Below are 13,192 nucleotides of genomic sequence, written 5' to 3'. Positions count from 1 at the left end.
TTCTGGATAGGAAGAAGCAGTTCTGATATCAAACGGTAAAGTCTTTGCGAAAGTTCTTAGCAGTAGTTTAAGCGAAAAAGAATCATATGTTGGGTCACAAGCTGATTAGGCCTACAAGTCGGCAAAGTTTCACAAACTTTCCCCGCGAGAGTGGCGTTCTCTCAATCGGGTTGGCACAGTACCTTTGTATGAAGAAACAAATGCTGCTGAAGTCGGAGTTCCTGGGAGGTCCTGCAGATCTCGCTGTTCCTGAGCCTCAGTCGTTGGGACAAAAGGGAGGACGTCAGGGGACTCCTGCACTGCACGGGATCGTTGAAGAAAGCAAACAAAATGGAGTCACTTCAGTTCCAGTAGCTGTAGATTCAAGAACACAAACTAGTGTCCCTCTCCCTGGTTAATCCTAACCAGCCTTGAGAATGGTATCCAGGTGTCTTACGAGTTGTTTGGTCCCACCAACTCAAAGGAAGAAGCCGTCCTTGAAGGAGCTTCTCTGCCGAATGGAGGATAGCAATTCGGACCTGCAGCAGGGCTTCACCAGGTAAATCAACGGTCCAGGAGTTGCAGCAGCTGTCCTCTTCCAGCTCGTCTTCGGTTCTTTCGTTCCAGTGGTTGACTCTGCCTTCCAGTCCTGGAGACTCGCTTTTTAAACAGTTTTCTCCCATTCATTCCAGCGTAGCTGTCACTCACCCAGCTGGGTGGCTGTCCTTGCTGGACAGTCAGCCAGCCAATCACGCCCGAGTGCATTTGGGTCTCCTAGGAGACTAAGCACAGGGAGTTTTGGGCACCTCCCTCACTTCCTGCCCACCCCAGACACTCAGACGCCAGAGGCGGTCTTCAGTCTTGAAGCCCGCCAAAGGCACACTAACAAAGGGGCCAAACCTGGTTTGGTGCGCAGAGACAAACCCTAGAAGGACCTTTCCAAAAATAAATGGCGGGGACCTGTTTAAACAAAGGGGCTTAAGGCGCCATCTTGAAAAACATGGCTCCCGTGATTTTTAGCTACCGGTATTCGCGGTCGGGAAAAATCATGGTAGTTCGTTGTAAAACCACTGCCGGCAGCTATTTCAATAGGAAAGGGTAGCATTTGACTACTACATGAGTATTTAGATGCAGGGGTTACTGTGTAACCCCTCCAGCACTCCATTGTAAGATGCTGTGTGCTGGGTCTATACATTTGGAAAGACTAGTAAATCAATTTCTCTTTACATTCTCTGGTTAACAGTATTTTATCCCAGAGAAGGTATTTACACCTTTGGGGAGTCTAAAAATACAACCCTGTGTCACTGCACTGAGGCTGCTGAGTAACACATGAAAATATACCTTATGGAGCTATCTTAAAACTCCAAAGTCAAAGAACACAAATGTAAAACACACATCAAAATACATGAGAGTGGGAAAAAAATGCTCACACACTTTCCAGGTAAAAAATAAAGTCCTCAAAAATCCAGCAAAGTTGCTGGGGGTCTCTAAGGTGAAGGGAATTAGCACATTTATGAGTATTCTCCCTAACACTCATGCTATTGACAAGGGAAGTATTTTATACGATTAGGATTCTGTCTTGACAGTACACCAAGTGTTAAAGTACTTACTTGCTAAAGAAGTTAGTGTAGTAACTATCTGTGCGAAGGAAGAAGCTACAAAGTGTCATTAAGTGTATGCTTACCTTTGACTTGTATTATGCCCCTCTAACTTTGAACAGTGTTTCCCATTTCTGAAAGTAATAAGTATTGGTACTGTTGTATTATTCTGAATTGAATGAGTGTAAAAGCTTACCCATACGGTCTACCTACCTTGAATAACATTGTGTTCTTCTTAAAGTGTCCAACGGGTTTTGCTTTCCCTATCTTCTTCATGCAGACCTAAAACAGTCTTGAAGTTAATACTTGTCTTGAGAGTTGCTCGAAGCCCCTCTTAAAAGTATATGGTTTCTTACTGTGAATAGCTGCTGCTCCTCTCAACTTGTAACACTGGGTTCTGCTTTCTCTGGAACTGCTCCAAGCATTTCTAAAATAGTCATAGGGTCAATTGAAATACCTTGTGTCTTCCTTAAAGTGTAATTGGATTTTGCTTTCCTTGAATTGCTTAGTGCTTTTTAGAATATTTATTAAGTGGTCATACTTGTCATTAAGTAGCCTTGCGCCCCTCCAGAAAGTAAATGAGTAACTTTATTAGCTCTGAGCTGTGTTCTTAAAAGTAATACTAGTGGTGTAACTGTATCCATTCAAGAAAGAAGAAAGTTACACCCGTTGCAAGGTATACTTGTAACAGGGTTGGTTTATTAAGTGATCTCTATAACTGAGTGTCACTGCATGACTGACAGGGTCCACTACCCTTGAATTACTGATTGTATTCAAAAGTGTATTTAACCTGTTCTTATTCCCCAACTTTAGTATGTTACTATCCTGAAGGTAGAACCTTAGGTTTGACTCACCTTGACTTGCTTTTGGTTCCTCTAAATAAGGTTATACCTTGGTTTGCATACCATAGGTATTAAGTTTTCTTTTTTTCATGATTGTGTTTATATGATGTTATAGTACTTACTTACCCCAGATTTATCTTGGCCTACTTTTATTTAAATAAACCTTTATTTTTACAATACATAGTGTCTCTGAGTTTCTTTGGACGATATGCATCGTACAAATTCTTTTACCAAGCTACAGCCTTCTCCCCCTCCTAAAATAAGCCTGGCTGTTCTATCTATGCTACCGAATGTTCTCAAGGTGATACCTCATACTAAGAGTGGATTTATGTACCGTCTCAGATATATGGTTTTATGAAGCCCTTAGTTGGACTTTAGAAAAACTGTCCTAACAGGAGAACAAGGACTACAAACTGAAATCCCTATGACTGTCATTTTTCGATTTCAGTCCTACAGGTGCTAAGTTTTGCTTTTTATTTTTTCCGCAGGACTATTTGATTGCCTTGTCCTTGCAGCAGCAGCAGCAGGGCCCTCCTGCAATGAGCGATTTGGAACTTGCCAGGCAGCTGCAGCAGGAGGAGTACCAGCACCAACAGCAGCAACAGCCGCAGTCGTCACAGGCACCACAACCATCACCAGAGCAGCAGGTACAGAAGACCTTCCTTAGATTTAGGCAAGGTAGTTGGTAAGAGGCATTTTACCACACTAAACAATCATAAGCAAACCTTCATTAACGTTACTTAACTTGTGAAATCTACTGAATTCCTGTTGGGATGGTGGGGTGGGGCATTTTCATTAACTTCAGTTTAAAGACTTGTTCACTTTTATTAACTGCTTGACCACTTTTAAAGTCTCTCTGATAGCTGATGCATGTTTCTATACCGGTGAAAGGGTGTGCCACTTATTTGAGCTAGGTTTCTCTTTTAGAATGGGACAAATACGTGGATTACATTCCCCAAATTGCCCCTTTCCCTTCTCCCGCTCACAGCTTGCACTTTGAAACAGAAAGTGGTATAGTTGGTTATTTGCTCTTTGCTTGTACATACAAATAATGCAAGTTATTAAAATGAAAACTGAATGAAATCTCTTTATTGTGATTCGGGAAGGAATACACTGAAAATCTACTATTCTAGAAAATGTGGAGACTGGTTCCACTTGACTGAAAAGAGACTGCATGGCAGGTCCCACCTATTACAAAAGCTTTAGTTCAATCGTTCTCCCCTCTTCCACCACCAGGGCTGTCTGGTATTACTGTGTAGTTTAGCTGGACCGTTTCTTTACATTGGGCAACGTTTTTGTGTGGTGTGCCGTCTTAAATTTCTGCTTGGTTAACTTGCCTGGTGCCTTTCTACCGGCCTATTGTGACAATACCCCTCATTCTCTGGGCAGTATTGGACAGAATAATAGGGCATGGCCATACAGAGAACACCTTTGGCGCATCCTGACCAGGTAGCCACAGGGATGCACACACTGGGTTATATCGCCAGTGAGGCCTTGGGTAGGGAATTATGATATTTTATTTATATTGCGCTAGTACATGGGTGTTTCAGAGCGCGACCAGACGAAGGGAGGGGAACAAGGGAGAAACGAAAACAAATATCTTACTACGCCCAGTGACATTGAGAATGTGCAAGTGCATGGGGAAGGGAAAAGGGGGAAAGTGCATGGAAGGGGGGAGACATTGGAAAGTGCGGAGCATAGGCGAGAGCAGAATAAATAATAAGTCAAATAAATAAATAAAGGTGATAAACAGTGGTAGTGCAGCCTGTAAGTGGTAAAGTGCTAGGTTAGTCAGATAGGGTGTATCTGATAAGTGCAGAAGAGGAGTGGGTGGGGCACTGTATTGGTACAGATACAGGCCCCTGTGCAAGGGGTGGGCCGGAGGAAGTGCAGGAGGGTGGCAGGTATCTGGGCCCGAAGGACAGAGGGTGGCCAGGTGCACCGTGGCGAGAGAGAAAGCAGATCAGCAGGGGAGAAGAGGGGCAAAGGCAGAGGCGAAGAGGAAGGTCTTGAGGAGCTTCTGGAACCAAAGTTCTCAAGTTTCAAGGTGGCAGGGAGGCAGTTCCAAAGGGAGGCCCCAGCCGAAGACAGAGAACTACCCCCAGCTTGTTTCTTTGAAAAACGACTGACCCTGAGGGAGTTAGAGGTAGAGGAGCGAAGGGCTCGAGAAGAGAGGTATTTATGGAGGGATAGTTGAAGGTATTTTGCACCCAGGACCCAGAAACCCTTGTGGACAATGCAAAGGGTTTTAAATGTAATCCTTGCATCCACTGGGAGCCAATGAAGGGATTTCAGAGCTGGAGAGATACGATCCCGGGGCTTGAGGCCAAGGACAAGTCTTGCAGTCCTGTTCTGGATTAGTTGTAAAGGCCGGAGAGTGGAGGCAGGTAGATTTAGAAAGAGGCTGTTTCAGTAGTCCAACCCGGAGAGAACCCGAGCTTTGGAGACAGTAAGCTTCTGAGGGAAGGAAAGGAAGGTAAGAGTACCTCTAAGGAGGTGCATTAAGAAGTTTGACTTTTTAAAGACGTCAGAGATGTGTCCGGAGAAGGAAAGTGTGGAGTCAAATATGACCAAGAGGTTCTTAGCCTCACATGTAGGGGCAGGAGGAGGGCCAAGGGAGGCCGGCCAGAGAGTGAGGGGAAAGGATGGGGAAGGTGTACCAATGAGGAGGATCTCATTCTTGTTGGCATTTAAACAACGATCATTGGCGGCACACCAATTTTGAATGGCGACTAGGCAGTCAGAGACGATGGAAGGAGAGGAGGTGGCTGAAGGAAGCCAGAAAATGAGTTGGGCGTCATCAGCCTAGCACTGGAAATTTGAGCAGAAAATGGAAATGCAGTAGGCGAGAGTTGCAAGGTATTGGTTGAAAAGCCAGGGCGAGAGGTTAGACCCCGGGGGAACACCACAGGTAGAGAGGGAGATAGAAGATAGGAAGGACCCAAGTTGTACCTGGGAGGGTCGATCAGAGAGGAAAGAGGTCAGCCAGGCCAGAGCCTGATCGGTGATACCCAGGTTGTCACGGAGACTATTGAGCATGGTGGTATGGTTGACCATTTCAAAAGCAGAGGAGAGATCAAGTAGGATGAGGACAGAGTTAATGTTAGTCAAGGTTGGAGAGCAGGTCTTCACGGATGTTCAGGAGAGCAGTTTCCGTGCTTCTGGCAGCCCTGAAGCCAGATTGGTGGTCATGGAGAGAGCCAACATAATCAGAATGAAGGTTAAGCTGAGAGATGGCAAGCTTTTCCAGGAGTTGACCCAAAAAGGGAGTAATGGAAATTGGGCGATAGTTAGCCGGACAGGAAGGATCAGCTGTGGGTTTCTTGGAGAGGATGCATAAGGGAGTGCTTCAAAGGGGAGGGGAAAGATCCCGAGGCAAAGGAGAGGTTGCAGAAATCGCCAAGGGCCGTAGCAAGGGTATCGATGTGGTCCTTAATGGTTTTAGAGGAACAGGGATGGACCTGTTTTGATGAGGCTTTCATAGATCAGACTTGGCTAGTGACCTCATCAGGGGAGAAAAGAGGAAAGGAGGAGAAAGAGGGAGGGGGGTAGCTGAAGGTGGGTCAGCAAGCATAGAAGGAGAGGGGAGAGGAGCGGTAGTGGAAGAGAGTGTGGACAAGATGTCATGGGTTTTAGAGATAAAGTGTGAGGCGAGAGGAGGGGTGGATACTGCAGCAGGGTTGGCCAGCTCCTTGCAGATTTTAAAGAGTTCGGCCGAGTTGTTACTCGCTTCTTGGTGCGTACAGAGAGTCGGTATTGCCTTTGGAGCAGGCGGCAGGCCAGTTTGTCAGAGGATGAGCAAGAAGACCTCCATTTCCTCTCGTCCGCCCTGCACTTAGGTTTAAGTCTATCTAGGTCAGAGTCATACCAAGAATTGCACTTGACTTTGGACTTCAAACGGATCCTCATGACAGCGGCAAGAGCATCAAGAGTAGCAGAAATAGAGAAGTAGAGCAGAGACAGGGCCGTGTCAGCGTGTGAGTCAGCCTGGGGTGAAGGCGGGGTGAGAAGGTGGCAGCGAAAGCCTCGAATGACACGCGCTTCCTGGGCCGGATGACCGAGAGGGTGGGTGGCAATCATGGGGTAGGCTTGGTTTGAGGAGAGGAGATGGAAATACGAGAGTAGAGGACGCAGTGATCACTCCAGGAGAGAGGAGTGGTGAAGGGAGTAGAAAGGGGGGGAGGCCAGAGGAGATCAAGACATCAAGTGTGCGACCAGCAGAGTGAGTCGGGCCATAGGGGAGGATAGAGAGGGAGAGTGAATCGCAGAGGTCGTGAAAGAGAGCAGATGAGGAACAGGGAGAATCAAGGTCTATGTTGAGGTCACCAAGGAGGACGAGTTAAGTGGTAGAGGCCAGGAGGGCGGAGGAGAGGTCTGCCCACTCAGAGAGAAAAGAGATGATTTTACCAGGGGGCCGGTAGAGAGTAGCAACAGTAAGAGAGTGGCTAGGAGAGGGAGAGAGCCTACAGACAAGGCATTCGAAGGAGGAGTAGGTCTGAGTGGGGGGTAATGGAGGCAGGAATCCACTCGGGGAAGATCAGCGCTACACCCCCTTCAGGCCGGGTGGGTCTGGGGGCGGAGAGGATTTTGTAGCCGTTGGGAAGGAGAAGTGTCAAAGCTTCTGACAGAGCTGCACGTGAACCATGTCTCAGTAAGACCAAGGACATCAAGGTCAAGTTCTTCTAGGAAGTGGCAGATGTCAGAGGAGTGTTTGACAGCAGAGCGAGAGTTGAGAGTGGCAAGATCAATACGGTTGCCAGCCTTAAAGACCTTCCGGGGAGGGGCACAAATCAGAGGTACGTCCTGCAGAGGTGTGGAGGGAGCATGAGATGGGGCAGAGGAGGAAGGAGAAAAGGACAAGGTAGCCAAGGGAGGAGAGTAGGGGACAGCTGGAGATGAGGGGAAGTTGATGAGGCGAGGTAACCGCCTATCAAAGAGAAGGAGATTTGCCTTGGGGCCTTGCACCATGACAGCGCCATTTATGTATTGCTCTGAAAGGTAGGGCAGGGGGGACCAGGAGGGTAAAAATAAAGGACAGGGAACTCACTGCGTCACTGTTAAGGATTTTGATCCTAATAGCAGGGTAAATGATGGATTAATGGTGGCTTGTAATGATACTAGACAATACTGATGCTGCTGCTTGTCGGGGTTTTTGGTGCCTCTGTAGTTTAGCTCATCTGAAGATCCTTAAGCAGGATCTTCAGGAGATATAGCTATTGAGGATATGAATCTTTTCAATTCCTCTCCTGAAACCTTTGCAACCTTCCTGGCTAGGTGGCAAATCTAAAATGGTGTTTAAGTACTGGTTTGCTTGCTGCCCAGTGCACCCCAATCGAAATGAGTACAGCAGGGGAATGAGACTAAAACGAGCTCACACCAAAGTTCGAATCAATTATTTATTTATTTTATTGTTATAGTTGTCTTAAATTCAAAGAACCTTTACAACTGTTACAAATTATCTTTTACATAAAACAAGCGTACAAATGCCTTCATCAACAATCCTATTTCATACAATCCACTATACATACAATCATTTACTATTCGTATTCATCAATTCATATTAATTCTAAAATATTCATACCGAAATTCATTTCCTATCACTTTTCAATTCTTCTTGGTAGACATTTTGTTCACACACAAGTTCATCTACACTAGAGGTTACTAACCATACTATCAATTCCATGATTTTACATACTTTCGTACACATTCTTATAACTAGATATTTACCATGACTATCAGACAGATATTATAAAGTGCAATGTGCTAAATATCACTGTGAATTAGATCACTTTTCTTGTATTCAAAAATTATTTCACCTGTTATCCACACCTTATACAAAGCAATGATCATTGATTCAGTAGATGAATTTAAGCAATAGTTCCAGAAATGTACTGTGGGGATACTCTCGTATTGGTGCACATACCGCACATATGTGCACTTATGTATTGACGCTAAAACAGGACACTTAGTTAAAATGTGTTCAACTCTCTCTAGATTTTCTACCACATTGCAGATCCGGCAGTATCGTTGATTTATTGATTAATTTCCATTGTGAGCCATGAGTCGCCCTAACTGGCAATTGATTGGTTCTCATTAATAACTGGAATCTGCGAACTTCAGGGTTAGGGCAACGTATTAATACATTTGAGGAAAGCAATATATATGAACGATTCCAGCTAATTGAGGATAGTTATGGAGTTTGCTCATATAAATAAAGTTGTTTTCCCAGTCTTTTTTCTGCACTTTTTTAAAAATGCAGTTTTGACAGTACTATACCGGGCACAGTACGAACAATCAGTTGACCAATTTAATTCAGTGTATACCTCTCTACACATGTCATCATATCTGTTGGTAACTTTGATTTTCTTAAATTGAATTAGGTTTTTCCCAATGATAAGTACCATGTGAGTCACCGGGTGGCAACAAGCCTTCAAAGGGAGTAGACCTCTTTGCTGAAGAATAAAGGCTTTTAGGGATACCAATCCAAATTCCACTCTGGTGTACTGTACAGGACTGGATGGCAGAAGCCAATTACAGTTCGCCAGAAGTAACCCTCTATTTTGTCTAACCATGATACGTTTTTGAAAGCGCTTCTGACCCATAGGCAATCACGGGAACAAGCCATTGCATATATTGCATCATTATACCCTTTAGGGAATGACCTGCATAATTTGATACAAAACTTTACACAAGCGTTATTTGTTTGGCTCGTTGTGTCTTGCTATCAATTAAGGCCTGATATCCAATTCTGCTATTCACAATCACTCCCAAATACTTATAGGACTCCGTATCTTCAATGGTTCCCCAACTTAATACAAATTTGCATCTGTTGACCTTCCTAGACCAAAGAGCATTATTTGAAATTGTTTTAAATTGGTGCTCAAACTGTGTTCAATGGGAAAACATCCCAACTCCTCTGAGATTGTTTTCATTCCTTTGAATGTATGATCAACAATAACTAGGTCACCCGCATATAATAATGCTGTGACCCTGGTCGTTCCAAATTTAATTGGGCATTTAGCATGTTTTTCAAGTCGTCTTATAAGAAATGCTAAGTAAAGATTAAATAACTGGGTGGCCAGCAAGCATCCTTGTTTGACTCCTTTGTTAATTCGAAACAGTCTTGACAGTCACCCTTCGTTGTCCAGCCGGATCTGTGCTGTATCTCCAATAAGCACTTCGGGCACTTCATTTTTGACAGTATCTCCCATAACTTTGTACGGCAGACACTATCAAAAGCGGAGCTAAAATCAGTGAATGTAACTGTTAGGCAAGATTGTATGCAGTATGCAGTTAGGTGCACTACAACAACCCTGGCCTCCTGGCAATAGGAACCCAATCTTTGGTATAAGTCTGTACTACACAGGTTGGTATCGTGATGAGCAGCCAGACTTATCTCAAGAGTAGTCAATGTGAGCTGTAGGGGAGTTACACAGCGATTCACAGTGACAAGGTTTCTTGATTAAATAATTATTAATTTAATAGTCAGTTAGAGTAAGCCTTCTTCAGAAGGGAGAAATATAAAGCAACACACAAATACACTTCAGAAATACACTCTTAGTCTTCTAAATCAGTAAGTACCCTTTTGGACGACCCACAGACACTACCTACACCCCCCAGGTGACTTCAATAGTTAGGTGCTGGGGACATTAATATGTCACTGTTTGCACTTAGAATACTCTTAGGAATAGGTCGAAGGGAAAGGTTATTAGAACAGAACAAGAGATCACACACATATTCTGGAGCAGGTAAGTACTTTTGGTAACCCCCAATGCAAAGTTAGTTAAACCCTTCCTGGAAGGAAGACACAAAAAATCAGCAGAGGAGAGAAGAGTAATTCAGGGAGCCAGGCCAGCCAATGTTAAGTTAGTAAAAGTCAAGGTGAGCTGAAGCACTTCTTGCAGGTAAGTAAAAGTCTTGCACAATGTTTTAGAAGTCTTTGTAGAATAAGAAGAAATCAAAGTAGGGCCACAAGGTGATTAGGCTTGTGAGATAAAGAAGCTGTTAGCAACTCTACAGATGCAACCAAGACAAGTCTCCAACGAGGACAAGTGAGGTTACACAACAAGATGTAAGTTCTCTTAGACTGTACAGTACCTTTAGATTGAAGAAAAGAGCAGCAAAAGACTTCTGTGCCTATGCAGCTCTGCAGATCCTGGTGTTCATGTGCCTCAGTAATGGGGACAAGAGGGAGGACTTCCGGGGACTGCTGCACTGCAATGGGACGGTCACTGACCGCAACCGGCAATCTTCAAACAAGTGGTACTTTGGTGTTTCAGCTCCTAGCATCTACCGCAAATAGCAACACTGCAGTTCCTGGCTGTCGAGATGGCCTTTCCTTGCTTCAATGGGTCCAGCACTCTGTTGAGGTGGCTCAGGCTTGGTCAGTCCTGCAACAGGGAAGTCCGGAGGATCTTCCTGGCGCTCAGGTCGACTTAAAAGCAACGCAACAATCTGGTGTTCCTCTCCCTGGCTCTTCGGTTCCAGCAGCAACTGCAGTGGAAATGCAACCAGCTTCGAGAGGATGTCCAGACGGGCTTACTTGGTCACACCAATTCAAAGGGAGAAGTCGTCCTTGTAGGGCTTCTCTAGTCAAGGCGAATTCAGAGCTTCAGCACAGCAGCAGTGCTTTTTTTTTATTTTTTTTTTTTTTATTTGTTTTGGCACAAGCCTTTACAAAATAATAAAATTATAAAATTTGCATGTGCATTTCATTGTTATCCACCAACCCTGCTAAATGTTCCTAATTTTTGCTGGTTCCAAATTTACAAATACTTCTACTTTACTTTATATTAGATTGTCAGGCCACTTTCCATTATGACCTGGGTTGCTGCAAACATCAATGCAGCGTTGGTGCCCGAGATGATTCTATCCCAGAGGAAGTCTGTAACTATGTCTTCCTCCCTCCGCACGAGATCTCTAAAAAGTCTAAATCGTAGTGGCCATGTGCCTTCACAATCCATTAGTACATGTCTTAGTGTTTGTTTGGCAGGGTTTTCACAGACTGAGCATAGTTTTTTTGCCATGTCTCCTTGGTTGCGTTTCACTAGAACAGCACCACAATGGACAAGGTTCAGTCTCATTCTAAGGACGTCTGAACGCAGTTTCCTATTGGGAGACTTCAGGAGATATCGGGAGAGACACCCGAGTTTCTTTTCTCCTTTCAAGAAGGTGTTTTGTGTTGGGTCTTCTCTTACTTTTTCTACCGTTTTAATCCAGTCCCATTGTTCGAGTCTTTTTTTTACTTTAAGTGGATTTAGAGCCAAGATCTCTTCGTTTAGAACTACTGCATCCAGTCTTTCCATCGTTTTCTCTTCCAATGAGGCGAGGATGGTTGATCTCTTTTGTAGAGCTTCATGTCTTAGATCTCCATACATTTTCGAGTCTTTACTCGTTATTATTTCTCGATATAATGATATGAGCTTCCAGTCTGCCATACAGTTCAGTGATTTTAGACCTAATTCAAATCTCAGACTTTTTAAAGAGGCACAATTTGGGAGGCCCAGAGCTTTTTTCCATAGATGGCCCTCAAAGTTGTCCCAGTTTGTAAACCAGAGATCCGGCTTTGCTTCTAAGCCATATAGGATGACTGGTACCACTTTGGCTAGATAGAACTTCACCAATGGGAGAATGGAGAACTTGCAAAATGTATAGTTTAGCTTGATCATTTGTGATGTGAATTGTTTGACTTTCGCCCTGATTTCGTTTTCTGCTTTGTATATTGCTAGATGAGCATGGATGTTATATCCCAGGTATTTTATGGTTTCAACGCTTCTTATCTGTTCTCCTCCCATGTTCCAGTTTCTGCATTTCGTTTTTGATAGTGGATGTTTAAAGATCAAAATGTTTGATTTGGCTGGATTAACTGTCAATTTATTTAGTTCCACATATTCATTCATTTTATCAAGTAGATGCTGTAAACCGACCGGTGTTCTGTCGAGGAGAACTATATCGTCTGCATATGCAAGCCAACAGATCTTCCTACCATTTAACATTGGGCTTAACAAAGCAGATGATTGCAAAAAAGGGCCCATATCTGCCAAGAACAGATTGAAGAACAGAGGCGCTCCCAGGCAGCCTTGTCTTACCCCTCTATTCACCTCAACCAGTTTTGAGAGATGTCCCATTGCATCAAGCCGTATTCTCAAATTAGTATCTTTATATAGCTCCACTAGAATTAATAATAGTGGTTCTGGCATTCCCCATTTTCGGAGTTTTTCCCAAAGTAGTACTCGTTCTACCTGATCAAATGCTTTGGAAAGGTCTATCCAAGCTCCATACATTATTTGTTTTTTTCCCCCTCTTTTTTGTTCGTTTAGGATTTTTAGGATCAGGCCATTAATGGATGTTGAGTGGCCTTTGCGGAACCCTGTTTGATAGCGTGATAAAATATTGGACTCTTCAACCCATTTCATGATGTGATTCAGTAGAAGTTTCATGAAGATTTTACTTTCAATGTCCAGCAGTGCTATTGGTCTGTAGTTACTTGCTATTCTCCGATCCCCAGTTTTAAAAAAGGGTACTATGAGAGCCGTTTTCCAAGAAGCTGGGAATGTTCGTTGTTTTAGTATTTCCTTGAAGAGAGTGGATAAAAGTTTTGACCACAGCACTGGTTCATTTCTCAATGCCTGGTAAGTCAGGCCATTTAGTCCCGAAGCTTTAGATGTTGATGAGTTGGCTATGATTTCGAGTATATCCTCCTCCTTAAAGTTTAGTTGCCAGTGGATATCTTTTTTTGTTTTTGAATTCGCAGTTGATTTTACTCTTGAATGT

The 13,192-nt window shown here is 43.9% G+C and overlaps 1 protein-coding gene across 1 annotated transcript in view; it reads left to right on the top strand.

Moving 5' to 3' along the window:
* MINDY1 (MINDY lysine 48 deubiquitinase 1) overlaps nt 1-13,192 on the top strand; it is a 362,529-nt gene that overhangs the window by 316,527 nt on the left and 32,810 nt on the right. Inside the window, exon 9 of the mRNA XM_069649763.1 lies at nt 2,908-3,066. Coding sequence (XP_069505864.1) covers nt 2,908-3,066 — 159 coding nt within the window. The remainder of the gene's footprint in view (nt 1-2,907; nt 3,067-13,192) is intronic.

Source organism: Ambystoma mexicanum, chromosome 1p (genome assembly GCF_040938575.1).
Source record: "Ambystoma mexicanum isolate Mex_15411 chromosome 1p, UKY_AmexF1_1, whole genome shotgun sequence".
Classification (NCBI taxonomy): Eukaryota; Metazoa; Chordata; class Amphibia; order Caudata; family Ambystomatidae; genus Ambystoma; species Ambystoma mexicanum.
Note: the sequence above shows the minus strand (reverse complement) of the source record. Positions and strands in the feature narration are given on the sequence as shown.